This window comes from Myotis lucifugus, unplaced genomic scaffold, assembly GCF_000147115.1.
Source record: "Myotis lucifugus unplaced genomic scaffold, Myoluc2.0 scaffold_5, whole genome shotgun sequence".
In the NCBI taxonomy this organism is placed as follows: domain Eukaryota; kingdom Metazoa; phylum Chordata; class Mammalia; order Chiroptera; family Vespertilionidae; genus Myotis; species Myotis lucifugus.
The window spans coordinates 4,410,524-4,431,949 of record NW_005871053.1 but is presented as its reverse complement, the minus strand read 5'-3'; the positions used below and the strand labels follow the sequence as shown (position 1 = coordinate 4,431,949).

At 37.5% G+C, this 21,426-nt stretch overlaps 1 protein-coding gene across 3 annotated transcripts in view; it reads right to left on the bottom strand.

The window, feature by feature from the left end:
• Window positions 1-21,426, bottom strand: part of LOC102430467 (zinc finger protein 385B) — a 174,905-nt gene that overhangs the window by 19,224 nt on the left and 134,255 nt on the right. For all 3 annotated transcript variants that reach the window (XM_023744421.1, XM_006083048.3, XM_006083051.3), the window contains exon 4: window positions 1,401-1,563. In XM_023744421.1, the coding sequence (XP_023600189.1) occupies window positions 1,401-1,563 (163 nt within the window). The remainder of the gene's footprint in view (window positions 1-1,400; window positions 1,564-21,426) is intronic.

Below are 21,426 nucleotides of genomic sequence, written 5' to 3'. Positions count from 1 at the left end.
CTGTTCTTTTAAAAGATTGTGATAAAATAATCCACTATTTATTACCTATTTATTAGATAACACAATTCAGTGATTCTATGACATAAAGAACAAAAAAGTCTATTACCAAGTTTGGGGTAGCTTCCTCCTAGACTGCAGAGCGTTGGAACCAGTATTTATGGGGCCTAACTAACAATAGTCTTTTCCTACACAGTCTCTTTAGCTAAAGGGGCTTTTGTAAACTTTCCTCTTACATTAATGAAATGATTCTCCAATGGCCTTGGGCAGCCCCAGGAAAGCATTCTGGAGTCTCTTCCTCAAAACATACAGTGATGTGAAGAGCAGAAGAGAAGTGTGTGTGCGTGTGCGTGTGTGCGTGTGCGTGTGTGCATGTGTGTGTCTGTGTGTGCGTGTGCGTGTGTGCATGTGTGTGTGTGTGTGTGTGTGTGTGTGTGTGTTTCTAACAACAGAGAGGTTTCTGAAGAGAGAGGCAAACAGAGAAAGGGATATATTCTTTTTGTCTCCTTTAATAGACACTGGTCCTCAACTAGCCACTAAAACAAGATGACTCATCCATCTTGGGCCCGGAAGATGACTCATCCATCTTGGGCCCTGAGGGCAGATGTGAGTGTGTGAAAGCCTAGTAAACATCCAGTTTCATGGTGTACATGCTAGAAAAATGAATTTTCCCTCTTCTCTCTGAATCATTTAGTTTTAACTGACTCAGAAAAATTGCTGATTCACTGGGACTGTGAAATATGGGCTCTTCTTAAAACGTACTTCTACTAGGGGCCCATTTCCAAGTACCAAAGCTCTGCTGTTAGTTAATTCACTACTTTGTACATAGTTCCCTTAAACTCCTAGAGTTCATTTGTAACTCTGAGGGGAACTCTCAGAGATCTTCAAAAATCAAATATAGAGCATGTTTTCAGATTCATTTAATAATGCCACTCTCTCAGAAAACTTTGCCATTTTGCTCCTCCATTCCCCTTCATTGTGGTAAAAGAACACAAAAACATATATTAGTAGATAAGTTTAAAAATTCCTTCACTGACAAAAATCTAGAGTAAAAATCAAACATAAAATGAATAGAAAGGAATCATAAAGTCAAGTCAGTATTTTAGGTCCATTTCTTGATTTTTGTCTAAACACACTGTGACCAAGCAGACCATATATACATATTTATATATACATATTTACGCACACATATATACTTAAATGTATATATTTAACAACATGGAATGGTAACATATCAAATGCTTAGATTCCATGCAAACACATAACCTCCTGTGAAGGAAACATATTAATATTATAAAAACAAATCATGGAGAAAACATGCAACAGCTGAGCGGAGGAGAATGGGGTTGGGGCAAGGGACGGGAGGAACACAAAGAATGTAAAGAACAAAAAGTGTCATTGACCTGATTTGTCAGAGCTGTTGCCTGTGAGTGGAGTGATGGAGCAGCTGGGGTTAGCCTTTGCGCTGTCCTTGGAAGAAACCATTTTGGGTTTAGTTTTCGTTGCCTCTAGTGCTTTGACCTTCTTGGCATGTTTACTTCCTTTGTAGTGGGCCTCGGCCTGGCTCTACAAAGGAGAACAAATCAGGCTCATTTTTTGGCTACTTACAAACACCACAATGGATGATCATGCAGGAAAATATACATTCAATCATATGCAACATGGACATTTACCACTCAGAACTTGGCTACGTTTTGGCATTTAATGAAGTGGTAGAACAGTATCTAAGAGGTTTTTGCATATTGAAACCTTCTCTATAACATGGAAGACCTGTGTCTTTGAGGACCAGAGGACAACAGGGCCAGCACAAAATTGTGACAAAGGTAAGCTTTGTCAGCAGTGCCTTCCACACTGTCCGATGGGGTTACTTTTCAAACATTTAGCTGGTAGCAAGGTGCTTTGAGTGTCCTACCCATGCATATCCTTCCACAACCATTTCATTTTGTTTCCTCCTTCAGCTAAAAACCTGTCTGCCCTGAATCTAATTTCTTCTGGACTCTGCTCTGAGAGCAAGTGATGTAACAAAGCAACTTGCTAGTGAGTGAAGATGGCACTGCATTTTGGAGTCACCTACATGTGTTTCATATAACATTTTGATGATTTCAGTTCTGAAATAGGTGATGTAAGCCACAAAGGGGGTAGGGATAGTCCTTGTTTCTGATTTCTGATGTGATTCTGAAGTCTAAGCAGTTATTGTTACATTCACATATACATGAAGCATGGGTAGAACTGTGACTTCAATATTGGATCAAAAGGAAGAAAAGAGATAAAGACAAGTGACTATTAAAAACCTTAAAAAGACAAAAACAAATTACAGCAAAACAAGAAAACATTTAGTCAATTTACTGACATTTGGAAAATTCCCCTCTGACTAAAGAACAAGGATTTTATTTTTTGGCATCAAGTACTAATGTAGAGACTAATAAAAGAATATGTATATTCACTTTGATTTCATTTTGAATAGACCCTGAAAATATAAATATCCATTTGGTGAAAAAATTAAACATACATTATATGACATATTAGCTTACTTATAAAAGTGAAATGGATAATAAAACTATCAGATAAAATTAGTTTTTGTGAGAGGTTTTCTAAAGTCATAACTTTTACATCAGTTCTCTTATATAACTTTATGTGTTTGAAGATTACTATACCAAAGCTTTCATTCATTTTCCTCAGCAAGCAGGATATAAGTGGTATGTGTGTGTGTGTGTGTGTGTGTGTTGTGTGTGTGTGTGTGTGTGTGTGTGTGTGTATCTGTGTAGGTAGGTAGGTAGAACTGACAATAGACAGAATGAGCCAGGTTATAATTTTATGTTTCAACAACAGATATATAAGTCATTTTTCTAGTGTATAACCCCAATCACCCAAGGTCAGTGACCTTGTATTGACTGTACACAGTCCCTAACTTCCTAAATATCTATACATAAGTGTTGTTTTAGATCATTATTGACTTATCATTGCTCTTTGTTGGTTTGCTCAGGGACTTCTCATTATGTATTCTGTTGAGCTGGAAAAATCCCAAGGGAGGAGAAAAGTGTAACATTATTGAAGTCTTATTTATTATCAACCAAGAATGGTTAAATCCAGCTAATATAGCTGGGTAGGTATAAACTAAGAAAATATACAAATAAACATTTAAAAATGGATAATGTGGCCCTAACTGGTTTGGCTCAGTGGATAGAGCGTCGGCCTGTGGACTGAAAGGCCCCAGGTTCGATTCCGGTCAAGGGCATGTACCTTGGTTGCAGACAAATCCCCAGTTGGGGGTGTGCAGAAGGCAGCTGATCAATATTTCTCTCTCATCGATGTTTCTAACTCTTTATCCCTCTCCCTTCCTCTCTGTAAAAAAAATCAATAAAATATATTTTTAAAAAAATTAAAATTAAAAATTGATAATGTGAAGTTATAATAATAATGAATAATATTATAAAGTCTTTGCCAAACATAGTTCTAAATGTATTACATGTATTAGCTCATTTAATTCTCAAATACTTTGTAAGGTAGGATTATTAGCCAGTACATTACAAATAAAAACTGGCATAGAAAAGTTAAATAACTTATCAAAATTCACAAAGGTAGGTGTAGAAGCCATTTTGCAGATTGAAATGCTTACATGTGTATCCCTATTTCATTATATACCCATACACTATACATATACATACTCACACTGATGTAACATTATAATTTTATAAGGAGTGAAAAATTATACAAACAAAACACACTTTTAATCGCTTAGTAAAAGATTATATTTTAGTAGAAGTTTCTTTGAGTACGGAATACCTACTTAATTCGTGGGAAATGTACTAGCATAACATATTAGGCCTGATCCTTGTGGTAAGTAGCTAAGAAAAGTCCCACTTTTTAGGTATATAATAATTTCTACAGATATTAGGAGACCTCCTCCTCTTTCCAAGTATACTGAATAGTGAGATGTTTACTTTAGTGTCCTTTGGCTAAAGAAACAGACGGTTCTCAAAATAAAACCTCCTCGCACAAGAGAAGCAGAGTGTCATTTCCTCATTACTGGCATCAATGCAGAAAGTTAACAGCATCAGTTAGCACTTGGGATAAAGATCCAGCTAAATGACACCTCACTGGATGCCAAGATGGAAAGAACTGTCCATAGCCATGATTCACTTTCCTTTTGAGTTCTGCGCATGGAGAGAAGTACAACAAGGATTCTTAGCTTCTACTGATCAGTGTTTGGGAAATTTCCTGGAATAAAGACAGTGGCAGGCACCACTCACTCACATTAGGCATCCTTTCAATGCCCCGGTGGTATTCTCGGTATTAGCACTTTGCTATCCCCAGTACTGTATCTGAGGCGGTGTCAACAGCTTCTAAATCCTTGGCAAATCTTCAAGTGAAACTGAGACACCATTAATTAGTAACATGATTAACCTGACTTAATTATCTAGGAATCTCCTTATTTGAGAAGTGAAAGAAATAAGGACAAGAGCCAGAAAACCCATGAACTAGGCAACACAATCAAGCTCAATCAGCAATGGCTCTTGTATCACTTCTAAGAGACCTGGTTGACCAAACTAACTTGTACTTTATACTTTAATGACTAACCAGCAGACACATTTGTCTAACACTAATGGCTTGTTTTCTGCTTCCACTCCAAAAGTGATACTGTGCTCCCGACTAGAGTGATCAAAAAACCTCTTGCCAAGAACTGCCAGAATTAGAGAGTTGTCTAAACCACCATTCTGACCTCCATGCAAGAATTCATTGGTATCTAGCGTCTCCTCTCAGAGGTCACTCTGGTAGCCACCTGACCACCCACTGGTAGAGAAACAGCATTGACAGGAAATGATTTTTTTTCTTTCATTCATATCCATTTTTGTTGCTAAAACTGTTCACAATTCTTGGGACCCTACTGGTGCAAACAAAAAAGATGAATAACGAGAAAATGTATTGCTTTAAAAATAAAAATAGAATGAGAAATTCTAAAATTCACTGTGCTCTCATTTTAGTTTTTATCTTATTTCTAATTTGTGCTTCAGAGAAGTGGCTAGGATGTTGAAACATGATGTTTGAATGTGTTCACTTTGTAGAGAAACTCACCAAGTGTCTGGGAAAGGACGATATCACAGGAGAAAGTCCTCAACTATTTATTTACCAATTAAAGCTTTTTTTTGGAATTTCAAAAAGTAATTTGAACTATTCCCTTAATTTAAAAAAATTCATCATTAAAACTATTGGCATCTTCTTTTTTTCTGAGGCAAATTTCAATGTGTTAAGCAGCGTTATATGGGAAATAGCAGAGGCCAGTTAATTTTCAGAAAAACTCTATACACTAAAATGCCAAACATAACAGATGTCAAATGAACTGGCATAAAAAGAGGCTAAACTAACAAGGGGAAAACCTGATTATTTATTCCACAAGGAATTATTTAGCACCTGTCTTGTGCTAGACATTGTGAAAGCTTAAAAGCAAAGACCCCTGCTTGCAAGATTGGTAAGAAAAGACATGCATACAAATAACTCGAACCCGAAGCAGAGAGCGGAAGTGTAAATGGGCGGTAAAGAGCAGCAGAGGCTTATGGGCAGCGGAGGGGAGGTACATCTCTTCGGATTGCAGGGGATCACCAAACCTTCATGAAAAAGGGACGTGAGAGCTGTGTCCTGCTCCGGGACAGAGTTCTGAAGTGGCAGTGTGAACGGGGAGGTACGTCAGGCAAAGGGAACAGCAGGTGCTGGGCAGTGAAGTTCTGTGAACTCTGCAATGTTTCTTAAGGAATCCACCTTTCTGTGTCACAAGAGCACAGAGATAAAAGGAACAACAGGGAAGGGCTGCCACGCTGTGCTACCTCAAAAATTATCTGCTGTAAAAGAAAAAACACAATAGCTGTCTAACATTTTTTTAAAGTTCTATTGGTAGGCACCTTGTGTAGATGGTTATGAAGACGTTGCTTTTACGTCACAGATTTTATCCTCCAAACTATATTCAAAGAAAAAATTATTTATATTGAAGCTTTCATAATTATTTGAGATAAAAGCATGGCATTTGAAATACTATAGTTAAACCTATTAAGAAACCAACAAAAGATTACTGAGTAATAGCTAGATGATTACTTGAATCTTTGCTTTAATATAAGACTATTTTTAACTATTAGAATGCTCTTTGCATGTACTTGTTGCACTGACAAGACCACACACACTCTCAGAGATGAAGCTACATCATAAGATGCACTCAGAAGGAAAGCTTATGCAATCCTAAGCCTGCAGGTAAGTCTTTCTGCTGATACTTAAAACAAGACCTGCAATATCAGTAATGACATACTACGGGCTTTGATATTCACTTCATTCAATCTTCATCTACTATGACCTGTTGAAAACAAAGTCTAGAAAAAATTATAACCATTATGAGATTTATAGCTTAAAAAGATACAATTTTCTTTGCTAATTTCTAATTTCTAGCTAAGTGAAACACTCCAGGTTATAATGGCTTGTCCGGGGCCACTACATTACATAACTCTCTGGGGGTGGCGGGCACTCACATGTATAATTCAGTATGGATGGTGTCCTCTGATCCCTGCAAGGCCATAGTTCTAGCTATGGCATGTCATATTTACTGGCTTTATAATATATATATGTAAAAAAACCCCATCAACTCCAAATATTTCTATATCACTAAAGACAAAAGTGGTAGTAGCATCTAGGAAGAAAATGATGTGCACTCTAGACTACTAATTTTGGCCTACTTTAGATTCTATCAAATATCACAAGACAGAAGTAGCGTTCATGGGTTGGAGCTGATTTATAATGCCACTATTTGAATACCGGAGCATTATATTCTATTAGTTCACATTATACAGCATTTCCATGTAGGCAAATTAACTCATTTCTTAAAACACTAAGATCTTTAAGTGGGCTTCCAGTTAATTTTTCCAGTGCAGCCTATTAATCAGCTAAGAGTCCTGATGCTCATGTTTCTGGTGCCTGATTCACTGGTGAAAGCACTCTACACATGGAAACATGGAGAAACTATAAATGGACCTAACAACTGTGACAGAATTTACATGATGAATTAATAAAACACTGAAGCTTGAGTTTAAAATCATATGGAATACAGCAAAGAGTGGCTTTTTAAAAAGTCCTTTTAAAAAATAAAGTGGGCCCTAACTGGTTTGGCTCAGTGGATAGAGCGTCAGCCTGCGGACTCAAGGGTCCCAGGTTGAATTCCAGTCAAGGGCATGTACCTTGGTTGCAGGCACATCCCCAGTGGGGAATGTGCAGGAGGCAGCTGATTGATGTTTCTAACTCTATCCCTCTCCCTTCCTCTCTGTAAAAAATCAATAAAATATATATTTTAAAAAAATAAAATGGTTTCTTGTTGAATTCCAAGCGATCACAATTTTATCTCATTTCCCCAATGAGTTTTATATTTCAATTATGTGAAGGTGGAATCTTAATTTTAGGAGATTTCCAACAATCTAAGATTCTTTCCTTGGATAGTCAAACATATACCATATGTTTCCTGTTTAGAATTGAGTAGAGCAGGGCAAGGCATAAAAGAGAGTTATTTGAACTTGGCTTTGATTTGAGCCACAAATTCTTTCATTTGTTCAACTCTGCTCTCTCTTCCTGTTCTTTCATTTTCAAATTAGGCCATAATATTTTTTTAAAATTTTATGTATTGATTTTTAGAGAGTGAAAGGTGGGAGAGAGAGAGAGAGAGAGAGAGAGAGAGAGAGAGAGAGGGAGAGAGAGACATTGTTCAGTTTGTTGTTTTACTTATTTATGCATTCATTGGTTGCTTCTTGTATGTGCTCTGACCAGGGATCAAACCTGCAACCTTGGTATACCGAAATGATGCTCTAAGCAACCAAGCTACCTGGCTGGTGCAAATTAGGCCATAATTTAAAATTACATTCTTTTAAAAACAAATTTTATATATATCAAGGTAAAGTTCATCCCAGAATATTAATTTCTTAATTCTATTTATGAATTCGATAAGTTATAGAGATTGTATTTTGAAAACAACTTTCCTCCTTCTAACTTAATAAAAATAGGCTTATGTAGTTTTTTTCAATGTAGGTAATAGATAATGAGTTTTATTTAAAGTAATTTCTTTAACATCACCACAATTTAGTAAAGAATGCAGCAAAAACTATCTGACATGCTTAACCTAAGAAATAAGACTGCTTACTTCTTCATTTTACATTACATTATATATTTTTGAAAGATATGTTTACTTTGTCTTTTGGAGTAGGGGTCAATATCTGTGTTAATTTAGTGATAAAGTCCTAATATGTACACTAGAATTTAACTGAGGCAAAGTGAAGCAAATGAACCCTAGAGAAATATGCCCTTAAATCTTTCTCCCAATTCATAAGGAAGAGTAATCATGAACTCCACAAAGAATGACTTGACAAATCAAATTCTCTAAGTTAACATGCCAAAAGTGGGAAAATTAGTGCTCTGTACAATAACATAATCTTGATTATGAAATAATGGGAGCATTTATAATTTATTAAAATATATTTTTCCTCAAAGAATTGTAATTTGGGAATGTAACCTGTTTGAACTTCTAAGTCTTAGAATTTTTATGAAGCATATGGATATCATCTTTTATTTTTATGATTCATTACAAAACATAAAATATTTTTAAATAATTACTTGATTTTCTTGCCACTTATTTATGATTTTCCCCCCAAAGTATTTAAAAGTAAAAATTATTTACCACTCTTAAATTAATTTCACATTTTATATTAAACTGGGAAATTTTAAGTTAATAATTCCCAATTATTTCAGAGTTTATAGCAATTTCACAGTTATATCCTAAATTTCTAACGTGTTCAAGAGTGCAGCTATCTTTCAGTGGGGAAATGGATTGCCATTGTGTGCTGTATAAGAGCAATTTTTGTTACTCAGTGATAAGTAATGCAATATAATTCAAGTCCACACATTAAAGCTGTGACTCTACACCTAACTAATTCAAGTCTTCTGATGGTCTTTTAAATTAGGCTCCCAGGCTTCTACATATTAATTTTTAATCAGGCTAGAAAGTAGTACATTTCCTTCCATTTCCATATTAAAAAATTTACATGAATGATACAAAACAAATCTAAAATTAGAATTTGTATTGTGTCTCCTAATATTTGATATATAATACCCTTAGTGTTGAACAAAGTGCCAAAGTAACTTTAAAAGTGCAATGCTGAGAAAATTGGCTAAAACAGGCTTTAGTAAGATTTTATATATGTTTAATATATTATTTATGTCTCATTATTAATTTGTAAACCTCTTTAACAATTAGGTTTTTGTAAAATTCATACTCTATAGCCCTAAACCAATTTTAAAACCCAGCAGATATTTGATAATTCAAAATTAAGCAAATTATATAAATGCAAAGATTAGTAATTAGTACAATATCCTTTCAAACATACAAATATAAATAACAGAAAATAAAGAAATTACATTTATACCAGTCACCTAACCAACATGTGGTCATGTCTACACTAAAGTACCAGATTAAATTAGAAGTTTTAATTCCAGATTAATTTCACATATAAGACAAGATTGGTCTAGTGGAGGCAAAACTAAAATAAAAATGCCTATAACTTTTATTCACCCACAAATAACAACCTATTTTAATATAATCAGTAAAATGCTAAGTGGACTTCTAGTATCTGACTCTGATGATATTGCCTAAAAGTTCTACTCAATAATAATCACAACAAAGGTTGTTGATATAATATATAATATGATCGATGTGAGTGCTGTCTTACTCATCTTTGAGTCTTCTGTAACACCTGCTACATGTACACACTAAATAAAGAGTTGTTGCATTGAATATAATATATATGGGACAGAATAGGAATCATCTAAAAGCAGAAATTTAACGTTGGGGTTCTGTCCATTTATTCTTTCATTCAACAAATACCTGGCATCATCCTATGTGTTGTGGGAAGTAGGTCTAGTAAAACTTACGTTCTGGTATGGGGAGAGAAATAATAATAATATATATATATATATATATATTGACTTCAGAGAGAAAGGCAGAAGGAGAGAGAGATAGAAACATCAATGATGAAAGTGAGCCTGAACCTACATCAATGATGAAAGTGAGCCTGAACCTGGGCATGTGCCCTGACCCAGAATTGAACCCTGATTTCCTGGTTCATAGGTTGATACTTAACCACTGGGCCATGCCGGCTGGGCAATTTATATATCTATATAATAAAAGCTTAAGCAACCATTATAGTGGAATGACCAGAACAATCAGTCGCTATGATGCACACTGACCACCAGGGGGCAGATGCTCAATGCAAGAGCTGCTCCCTGGTAATCAGTGCACTCCCACAGGGGGAGTACCACTCAGCCAGAAGCTGGGCTCATGGCTGGTGAGCACAGCGGCAGTGGTGGGAACCTCTCCCGCCTCTGTGGCAGCGCTAAGGAGCAGAGAGCCAAGGGGTAGAAAGTGAGCAGACGGGCGGTAAGGAGCAAGGGATCCCAGATTGTGAGAGGGATGTCTTACTGCTGGGGGATCGGGCCTAAGCTGGCAGTCAGACATCCCCCCAAGGGGTCCCGGACTGCAAGAGGATACAGGCCGGGCTGAGGACCTCCCCCCCCCACCTCCCAGTGCACTAATTTCGTGCACCGGGCCTCTAGTATATTTTATATATTAAGTTCTCAGTGATAAGTGATACCTTTATGAATATGTTAAGTGGTGCTACAAAAAAATGAGAAAAGGTAAGTAGTATAGACTTTGCGGGATGGGGTGTCATTTTAGGTATCAACAAAAGTCTTTCTTTTGAGGAGGAATTTGCACAGAGACCTGAATGAAGTGAAGGAGTTGACCAGTTAGATATCTGGGAGAAGAGCCTTTCAAGTCTAGGGGCTAGCAAATGGCTATTATAAGGATTTTGATTTTTATTCTGAGTAGATGGAAAATCCCAGTAGTGTTTTGAACAGAGGAGTAACCTTGTTTGGCTTCTGTTTATACAGTGATCACTCTGGTTACTGTATGGAGAGCAGCTAATATGTACCATGGGGAGTTTGGGGTGAGGCAAAGTAGAAGACCATCACAATCATCTAGAAAAGTGGTGTAAAGAGTTCAAAATTAAAGCCCACTGCAGGAGCAGAAAGGCTTCAAAAGAATAATTTTCTTAGCCAGTTTGGCAGATCTACAATCTTTGGACTTGAATCATTCATGATTTCTATAGAATTTTATTTGTATAACCATTGCTAACCATTACTTTTGTGTTCTTTTAAGTTTACATTGTATTCTTTTTTACTTATTTTTTTTAGAGAGAGGACGAGAGAAAGAGAAAGAGAAACATTGATGTGAGAGAGAAACATCAGTTGCCTCCCATATGTCCAGGGATCACGCCCACAGTCTAGTTATGTGCCCTGACCAGTAATCAAACCTGCCACATTTTGGTGTGGGATGACACTCCAACCAACTGAGCCACACTGGCCAGGGCTACATTATATTCCTTTTTGTCTAGGTAATATAATCACACAATTTAAAAGTATTTAAAAAAGTATAACAGTGAAAAGTCTACCTTTCAGACTCAGCAACTAGTTGTCACTTTCTGTGTATCCTGCCAGAGATCATTTAGATGCCTAGCAAGCAAATATATACATATGTCCATATTTTTCCTTTCCTCCATTTTTAGACAAATGCCTACATACCACATATGTTGTTCTGCATTTTGCTTTTTCTATTTAGCAATAGATCTTAGAGATTTTTTAAAATGAGTAATTAGAAAGTTTTCTGATTTTTTAAATGGTTGTGTATATTTATTTCATTATATGAATGAACCATAGTTTATTCCAACGGTACCTTATTGATGGACATGTGGGTTGTTTCCAAGGTTGTTCTGTTGTCCATGATACAAAATAGGCATTAGATACTTTAAATGATTATTTTCTTCTTTCACAACTAGAAAGAATTTTTAAGTGCTTTAATTGAATGAAAGCAGATATTAAGTCTTTTCCTAATTAGTTTCTATACCCTAATTTATAATTATGGATGTATTGTAGTTATATTTTCTCCTAAGCATATTTCTTGAAATCAGGCAACAAAATGTGCACCTCCTGCCCTAACCGGTTTGGCTCAGTGGACAGAGCGTCAGCCTGCGGACTGAAGAGTCCTAGGTTCGATTCCGGTCAAGGGCATGTACCTTGGTTGCGGGCACATCCCCAGTAGGAGGTGTGCAAGAGGCAGCTGATCGATGTTTCTCTCTCATCGATGTTTCTAACTCTCTATCCCTCTCCCTTCCTCTCTGTAAAAAATCAATAAAATATATAAAAAAATAAAAAAATGTGCACCTCCTGCCCCAGGCTTAATAAAATGATATGAACACTCAAGAAAAGAAAGGGTCTCTGAGATGGGTCTTCAATAATAAAAAGGAATTTGAAGGCAAGAGGCACATATTCCCAAAAGAAGAGAAGACTGATAAGAAAAAAAAATGTCTGGAAAAAACAATTTATGGTTAGAAAAACATGAATGTGGGTGAGTGTAGAGTAGGAGTGGAAGAAAAGATTAGAAAAGCAAGTGCCAGATTATTTAGGCCTTAAATACTAGGTAGTGGGTGGTAGTTAACAAATAGCATACTTAATTACATAAGTAATGAGAAGCCACTGAGGCCTTCTGTCATAGCACAGTTGAATAGCAGCAAAGGCCTACTAGGAGGAAAGGAAAGAGGAGCATGATGAGAAGATTCTTACCACAGTGAGTTAGGGAGTAACGGTGCTCTTAAATATGTAGATTTCAAATTTCAGGGGCATTGTAAACCAAAAAACAGAGCTTTTATAGAAAAGGAGCTATTCCTCCCATTAAGTCTCTCTAACTGAAGATGCTGCTCCTTTTTGCCATCCCAATGTCTGTTATCCCTTCTCTTTTTTACATATATATTCAACCCCTATTCCCCAACACTTCCTTATCATCAGTGCTTAAACAAGCTCTTCCCAACCCCAAATAAACCATCCCTCAACCTACCTTCACCCCTACCCTATCACTCTCTCCCTTTAACAGACTGATTTGTTAAATTCATTTTAGGCACATCTCCATTTTCTCTTCCCTAATTAATCAGTCCACTCCAGTCCACTAAAACAGACATCACCAAGACACCAATGCCCTAAATCCTAATCTTTGATGTCTCATCTTGTTTGACCAATTGGGTACACCTGAACCTGCTGATCTCTTGCTTCCTAGGAAAGCACTCTTTACCAGGCTTTACTCTTTCTTAGGTTGGTGTCCTTCCACCTTCATTTCAGAACCATTTGCAGGCTCATCCTTCCCAGCCCAGTTATTGAATGTTGATATATTCCAAGACTCAGTTTTAGGCCTTCTTGTCTTCTCACTCCAAACTTCCCAGTCTACTCCCTATTTGGTCTCATCCACACTACATCCTCCCAACTATCTCTACAGCAATAATTTCCTGGTTTCTCTGGTCCAGATCTTTCTCCTGGGCTCCAGACTCAGAATATCTACTTCAAGATCTCAAAGCACCTTAAACATAAGTTCAAAACCAAACTTTTGTTATCACTTGTCTCTGCCTAGTCCTCTTCTATCATTCTTTTTCTGCCAATAGCATCACTCTACATTGGCTGTAAGAGCCAAATCCAGGAATCAACCTCATTGTTACACTCTGCTTACATTCTAGATTCAATCAATCCCTAAGTCCTATAGATTTTACCTCCTAAATATTTTTCTAATCAAGCCAATTCTTTACATCTCAACCATAGCCACCCTGGTCTGAACTGCCATCATCTTTTGCCTAGACTACGGCATAGCCTCTTTAGTGATAACCCAAAGGCTCCTCTTGCTCTCTTACTATCTGTTCTCCACACAGGGGCCAGAGTGATATTGTCAAAATGCAAATTTGATCATGTCATTCCTCAGCTTAAAATACTCAATGCCTTTTCACTGTTTTTGGTTTTAAATCTAAAATCATCATATTCAAGACCTATGTGGCTGATTCAAGACCTACATGGCTGATAGGGCCTGTACCTATAAGATTTTTGCTTTTCACTCAATCTTTTGCACTTAGCATACTGCCTAAAACATTCTATATGTTTGATAAATACTGATTACAGGGATGAATGAATGAATAAATGAATGGAGAAAGACTCTACTACTTGACAATAGAATTAAAGTAATGGTAGAGGAAGAAAAAAGAATTGGAGCTTACTCTAAAAGTTTCAGGTCTAAATGACTAGGAAAATGGTGGAAACCATTAAAAAATATGCAGTTATGATGGGATGAAAATTTTGCAGAGGAAAAGGAGAATTCAGTTTGTACATCAATTAAGACTGTTTAAGAGGTATACAGTGGAGAGGTTCAACAAAGAACTGGAAATAAAATTTGTAGTTGAGGAAAGAGGCTGGGGCTGGAGACATCCATTTGAGAATGACATGATAAGATGATAAATAAAACTCTGGGGATATATAAGATTCCTGAGGAATTAAGTACAGAGAGGAGAAAACCTATTTTGAAGAAAGAATCTTGAGAAAGAGCTATATTTAACAGGTAAGATGAGGAAGAAAAGTCAGCACAGGATAAAGCAACTAGGTCACCAGAAAAGCTGGATATACCAGAGAGTAATGAAACAGAGGTCAAGGGAAGGAAAAATTCCAGAGGAAAAATAATTAAAAATACATACATGCAACTATCCAAAAGGAATTACTAGTATAACCTTACTGAGGAACAATAACACCTTTAATGCTAAAATACTTGTCTGTAACTTCAAAACAACCTCAGAAAATAAGTGGAAAATAACAGGAGGTCTTTATGTGCTGGAAGAACATTTGGTAATGCTGCACAAGAAGTGCAGTGGTGGCCATGTTTGTGTGAAAAAAGGGCTTATTTATAGCTACTGCTCCCAGGAAAATTACAGCGCCTCACCCATCACTTCAAAGAGCTGAGGAATGCAGAGCCATAGCGAGAACACAGCAGCCAGAAAGACTAAAAACACAATGTCAGGTTACAAAAATTACTCTGAATTCAAAAATAAAAACACTGACAAATCATTATTAATTGTTTGCTATGTACCAGGCACTATGTTATGAACTTAAAAGACAGCATCTCTTTTAATCCTCATGAAAACGTTTGAGGCAAGTATAATTAGCCCAAGTTTATGAAGACTCTGAAGAGTTAGGCAGTTATGCAATATTACACTGCCAGAAATGGAAGACCCTGAATTCAAACCCAGGATTAAAAGGTTAGGCTCTTAGCCACTACACCATTGAAGCAAGCCCCAAGCCCAGGATCCAAACAGCCTCCACTGGGAAAGATCCAAAACGGAAGACTCTCCCTTAGCCACCCTGGTAAAAGAGGATTTTCATTTCCTTGGAGTGAATGATCTGGAAGTAAAAAGAGGTCTGGGAATGTGACCTTCAAGGTCATATAAAGGATAGTGTTCATGGTAGAGAATGGATTCAGTAATTCTCAGCCAATCCTTGGGTTGTCATAAATTAAAGATTTTAAAAAAAATCCCCTTAAGACCATTTACTCAAGAAAATATATGTACTGTGCTAGGCACCAGAGAGACAGCAATGCACAAAAGGTACTCAGTCCTGTGCTTATGGAGCCAACAATTGTGTGCGTGTGTGTGTGCATGCATGTTTGTGTTGGAAACAGATATTAAACAAAGAGTTACATAAAGATATCATTACAAACTGTGATACACGTCATAGAGGAAAAATACTGGGTGATAAAAATTATTGGAAGTGGGGCGAGTTTAGACTGGGGATTCTAGAAAAGCTCTTCAGGAAGAGACATTTAAGGTGAGACCTGAAGAAGTGCGGACTAGACCAAAAGTGGGAGGGGCAGAAGCAGCTTGGCAGGCTGACTGAAGTAAAAGAAAGCCATTGCGAGTGGAGTCTGCAAACAACGGGGCCAGTGGCAAGAGCTGACTGGAGATGTGCACAGCTGGTTAGAAACCTGAATTGGGAGGATGCTAGGTAACTAATAGAGTGAAGATTTTGGTACCAAAATCAGCCAAAATCAAATTAATACCTCTTACTTCCTCTAGGTCAGCAATTTCAACAGGTGTGCTGCAAGAATTTTTAAAACATGCAATACCTGACTATTTATTCAGGGGCACTGATCTCTTTTCCCTTAAATTGTCAAATAAAAACAAATGACAACAGCCAACACAATAGCCATCTTGTGTGAATGAATCAAAATTATAGCTATTTTTTTTGGTCAGATTGGCAAAAATTATATTTGTTGGTGTGCTGAAGAATTTTAATAATTAGTCTATGTGTGCCATGGGATGAAAAACATTGAAAATCACTGCTCTAGAGTCTCAGCTTATTTCTGTCTATGATTAGAAGCAGTGGATTGAAGTCAGGGTCACCAGTTGGTATGATTTTTGGGGTATGGGGCTTGATCAGTCATAACTGATCAATTGCTCACTTATTGGAAAAAATAATTCTTAAATACAATGGTTCATTCACTTGTCTATTAAGATAAACCCAGGTCAGCCCTGGCCAGGTGGTACAGTTGACTGGAGTGTCATCCCATGCACCAAAATGCTGAGGGTTCGAATCCTGGTCAGGGCACATATCTAGGTTATGGGTTCCATCCCCAATCGGGGTGTGAAGGAGAGGCAACTGATCAATGTTTCTCTCTCTCTCTCCTGACCTCTCTCTCTAAAATCAATAAAAAACATATTCTTGGGTGAGTATTAAAAAAAAAGCCCAGGCCTAACCTGTTTGGCTCAGTGGATAGAGCATCGGCCTGCGGACTGAAAGGTCCTGGGTTCGATTCAGGTCAAGGGCATGTACCTTGGTTGCAGGCACATCCCCAGTACGGGGTGTGCAGGAGGCAGCTGATCAATGTTTCTCTCTCATCGATGTTTCTAACTCTCTATCCCTCTCCCTTCCTCTCTGTAAACAATCAATAAAATATATTTTTAAAAAAATCTTTAAAAAAAAAAGGCCCAGGTCAGAACACAGAATCAGTGAATTATTGTTCATTCTGTTAATTTGATAGTACAGATATCTAAATTGGTTTAATCATCTCTCAAAACATTGTCTATTTGGCCTGCAATATAAATCCTATATATTATCTAAGTAAAACACTTGACTCAAAATATTTTCAGAAACATTCTAACCAAGTCACAGAAATATGTGCTTTAAAAAAGGGATAGTATTATAAATTACTAAATGATTATAATTTCAGAAAAACCTCATTAATGTAGACTAATTTGGATGAAAGGCATAATGAAATGGTAAAAAAAAAAGTTAGAAAGTAGAACATTTTTGAGAAAATGCTGTTAGTTGGTAACTGTTAGTTAACAGAGATTCTTAGGTGATGTATCAAAATATGTAAGAATTATTTTAAACTAGGGGCCCAGTGCACGAATTCGTGCTTCTTGAAAGGAACTATGGGCCGTGAGGCTGCAGTAGGCACAGGGGTAGGTCTCAGCCCATCCTCCACGCCCCCGCCACCCCTCCTGCAGTGGCCGCCCGGTCCCCTGTCTGCCAGCAGCCCCACTCCCATCACCGCCACTCCCACGCGCTAATGGTGCCGGCCCTGCTCACACCCACTGACGGCGCAGAGCGATTGGAGCTTGTGCCAGCAGTGGGTGTGAGTGGGGCTGTCACCGTCAGCAGGTGCAAGCAGTGGCTGCTGCCCCGATCCCCTCTCAGGAGCAGGAGCAGGTGGAGAAGCCCTCAGGGGGCAATCAGGCCAGCAGCTGCTGCTCACAACCGCTGATGGTACCAAGTGATTGGGACCAGCACCAGGCACCGGCAGCAGGTGCAAGCAGCAGCTCTGGTGCCGGCTGCAGGTGCGAGCGGGGCAAGCACTGGCAGCAGGTGTGAATGCGGGTGGGACTGCGGCCTGCAGGAGCAAAGAATTTTCAGTAACCACCAGAGGTTCGCCCTGATGACAGCAACAGGCACCTTGGTCTGGTGACCCTGCTCACCTGCTCCACCATCCTGCCATGGCCAATGCCCACCATGTTCCTCACATGTCCCCTGGTGGTCAGCGCACATCATAGCGACCGGTTGTTCGGTTGTTCTGGTTGTTCTGCCATTTGGTCTATTTGTATATTAGCTTTTTATTATATAGGATTATATCATTTCTTGTATTTTAATGAATGTCTTTAAAGTGCTTAAGTAAGCTTGAAAAAAATGGTTCTGTTGGTATTCTAAATCTCTGTACTCTGATCTCCTTTGCAACATCCAACTGTATTTTCTTTGAAGAAAACATTTGGACCAGACAAAAGTTCAATTCAGCCTATACCTGAATTATCACAAACCCTTAACGATGGAAGTCCAAATTAACAAGAATTTCCTGCATTTATGAAAATTTATTCAAAAGGCATTCATTCAATATCTAAATCTTTAGAAAACCAGCTTGAAGAGCATGTCTTTCAGATAGTCAAGCTTTGTATTTTTAAATCTACATCTGCAAATTCTGTGATTCTATTCTGGCATTTTACAAATATAGACATCCATCATTTCCCCAACATTTACAGATGTTAATGAATACCTCTTATATGACCATCTGTGTAAATGTATAAATTAAAATTTAAAAAGAGATTGTTAGTATTTTTAGTTTAAAAAAGCACAGCGAACATTTTCTTGGCTTAAACATTTTAAATTATGAACTATAACAAATAACCTAACTACCCCTTTAGTGAATCTATACTTTTCTATTCTTCTCCAATGATATAAGAAAAAGCTAATAAAATTCATGACATAAACAAATAAATCATCACATAAAAGGATTCCATAGATGTATCTCAAAATAATAATGTTGCATCTTCCCAGAGCAAAAAGCAGGTAATCACTTCAAGCTCACAGTTCAGAGATAATGAAAGCTACATTTCAGAGGACATTCAGTGGGCATTATCAATGATAAAAAGGAAACTATTTGTAGTATAAATCAGCACTACACATCCCCCATGCTAAATGTAACACCCATTTAAAGCAGAACTAGAATTCCATTAATAAACATTTACAAGAATCGGTGGTATACTGAAGGTGGGGCAGTCCACCTTCAGGAAATGAGTCTTACTGTCTGCAAATAATTTAAAAACAATAATAAAATTGACGAACAATCAGTTTGCTTTTTATTATTCCTACAATCTGGCAATTTTTAACTTTGTAATAAAATATTTCTTCTTGAAAAAAATTATTAGTCTAAGACTAAGTTCTAAACAATTGCTGTGGTTACAGTTGAATTTTAGTAATATGTTTAAACTTAAAAGTAGCACATTTTTATTACTTATCTTTAAAAAAAATATTTTTATTGATTTCTGAGAGGAAGGGAAAAGGAGAGAGAAATAGATACATCAATGATGAGAGAGAATAATTGACTGCCTGCCTCCTGCACACCCCACATTGGGGATCGAGCCGCAACCCAGGCAGTGCCCTGACTAGAATCTAACAGTGACCTACTGGTCTGTTAGTCAATGCTCAACCACTGAGCCACAGCGGCCGGACTGTTGCTTTTCTTTTCATTAACTACATGAAAGTTCATACAGAGGAATTGCAGTGATATCAATAAACTCCGAATCCACAATGACTCTGCTACATCATTTACTTAGAAAATAAGTTGCTAGTGGTTAAGAATCACTCAAGCTCCTTTCAGATGCAGTTCTAGTATGCAAACCTTGTGTCACTCATATTCTAGCATTTCAGTTGTGGATTTGAAATAGGCGATGATATCATAGTGACTGTATAGACAAAGAAACAGAACTTGAGGTACTGCAATTCTCTTGTTTTACATGAGTGCCTAGAATTTTTATCTGTGTTTGAAATTTAAGAGTGAGACAGTGACAACTGTGAGGTGTATTATTTTTGCTTGGTGAATATAAATTTGAACTTACATATAACATATTTCATTGACTTTGGCTAATACCTTTAAAATGAAAATTTATGCTTCTTGGTAATTTATTATGTGTTTTAAAATATAAACGAAAAAGAAAATATCAGTGGTACAATTTAGTAGCTATGTAAACTGTATCTTTTGTGTAATTTTGATTTCATTAAAATTCACTTATTTGTTACTATAATGTAATGATTCATTACTGCAATAGACTAATATATAGGTTTAAGTTTTTCTCATTTATAAATATGTTAATGTAATTAATATAATGTAATAAAAGGACTTAACCTTACTTTCCCCCCTATTTTATAGTATAACTAGAGGCTCGCTGCATGAAGTTCGTACATGCGGGTGGGGGGGGGTGCGGTTGGTTCCCTCAGCCCGGCCTGCACCCTCTCACAATCCAGGAGCCCTCAGGGGATGTCTGACTGATAGCTTAGACTTGCTCCCCACGCTATCAGTCAGGCATCCTTAGCGCTGCTGTGGAGGCGGGAGAGGCTCCCGCCACCACTGCTGCGCTCACCAGCCATGAGCCTTGTTTCTGGCTGAGTGGCGCTCCTCCTGTGGGAGTGCACTGACCACCAAGGGGCAGCTCCTGCATTGAGCATCTGCCCCCTGGTGGTCAGTGCATGTCATAGCGACTGGTTGTTCCACAGTTTGGTCAATTTGCATATTAGCTCTTTATTATATAGGACTAAGTGGTATAGTAATATATTTAAATATTTAAAACAACGTCTGAGTTTCTTTTCTGGCCATTATTATTATACATGTAATTTCACAATTTTTCTGAAAGTGACTTTGTCCTTGAGAGGGGATGTTAAATATGATCTAGTTTTGGAATCAGCTATGTTAGGTATATCACTGATACAGGAATATAATTATTATTTATAAGAGCTAAAATACATTGTATCTAAAGGAAACACAAATTAATAAGAGTAAATCATATTCTCAGCCCCCAAGAACAGAACCTTAACAAAGTGATATATTCTTGGGAGTTCTTGTTCTTCAGATCTGTTTTCTGAGTGGTAAACACACATTTGCTCTCCAGGTGCCCTAGAAGACAGAACTAGAGTGAGAAAAACAAGTACGTTTCTTTCCCTTTCCTTCCTTCCTTCCTTCCATCCTTCCATCATTACTTCCTTCCTTTGTTAGTTCTTTACACAAACAGCTGGGCAGCATTACTGGTCCATGGGAGCTGATAATGATCAGGAATTTAGAATGCGATCAGCCAGCAAGGTTGTGTGTTTTTCTCAAGCAAGGTTTGGTTGCAAGGATGCTTGGCATGAAATAGACAGAAATCTTGATTTAATCAAGGCGTGAAAATTTACTGGCATAATGCAGGGAGAGAGGAGCGGGAGAGGATGAGGGTGCTTGCGAAGGAAGAAAAATGCGGGATCATAGGACTTAGGGAGGATAAGGAGGAGGAACGTGAGGGCACGGAGGGGATGAGGACAGTGGTGGGGGGGGTAGGGACCAATAGATTTTAAGTTCCTAGTGGAGTAAAAAATAATGTTCGAAATTGCCTCACACTCCCGGGATGTTCCAAGTTTTTTTAAAATATTGGGTAGAGACAGGTTTTTTTCCCTGGGGGGAGGTGGCTCCTCGTGTTGGGAACAATT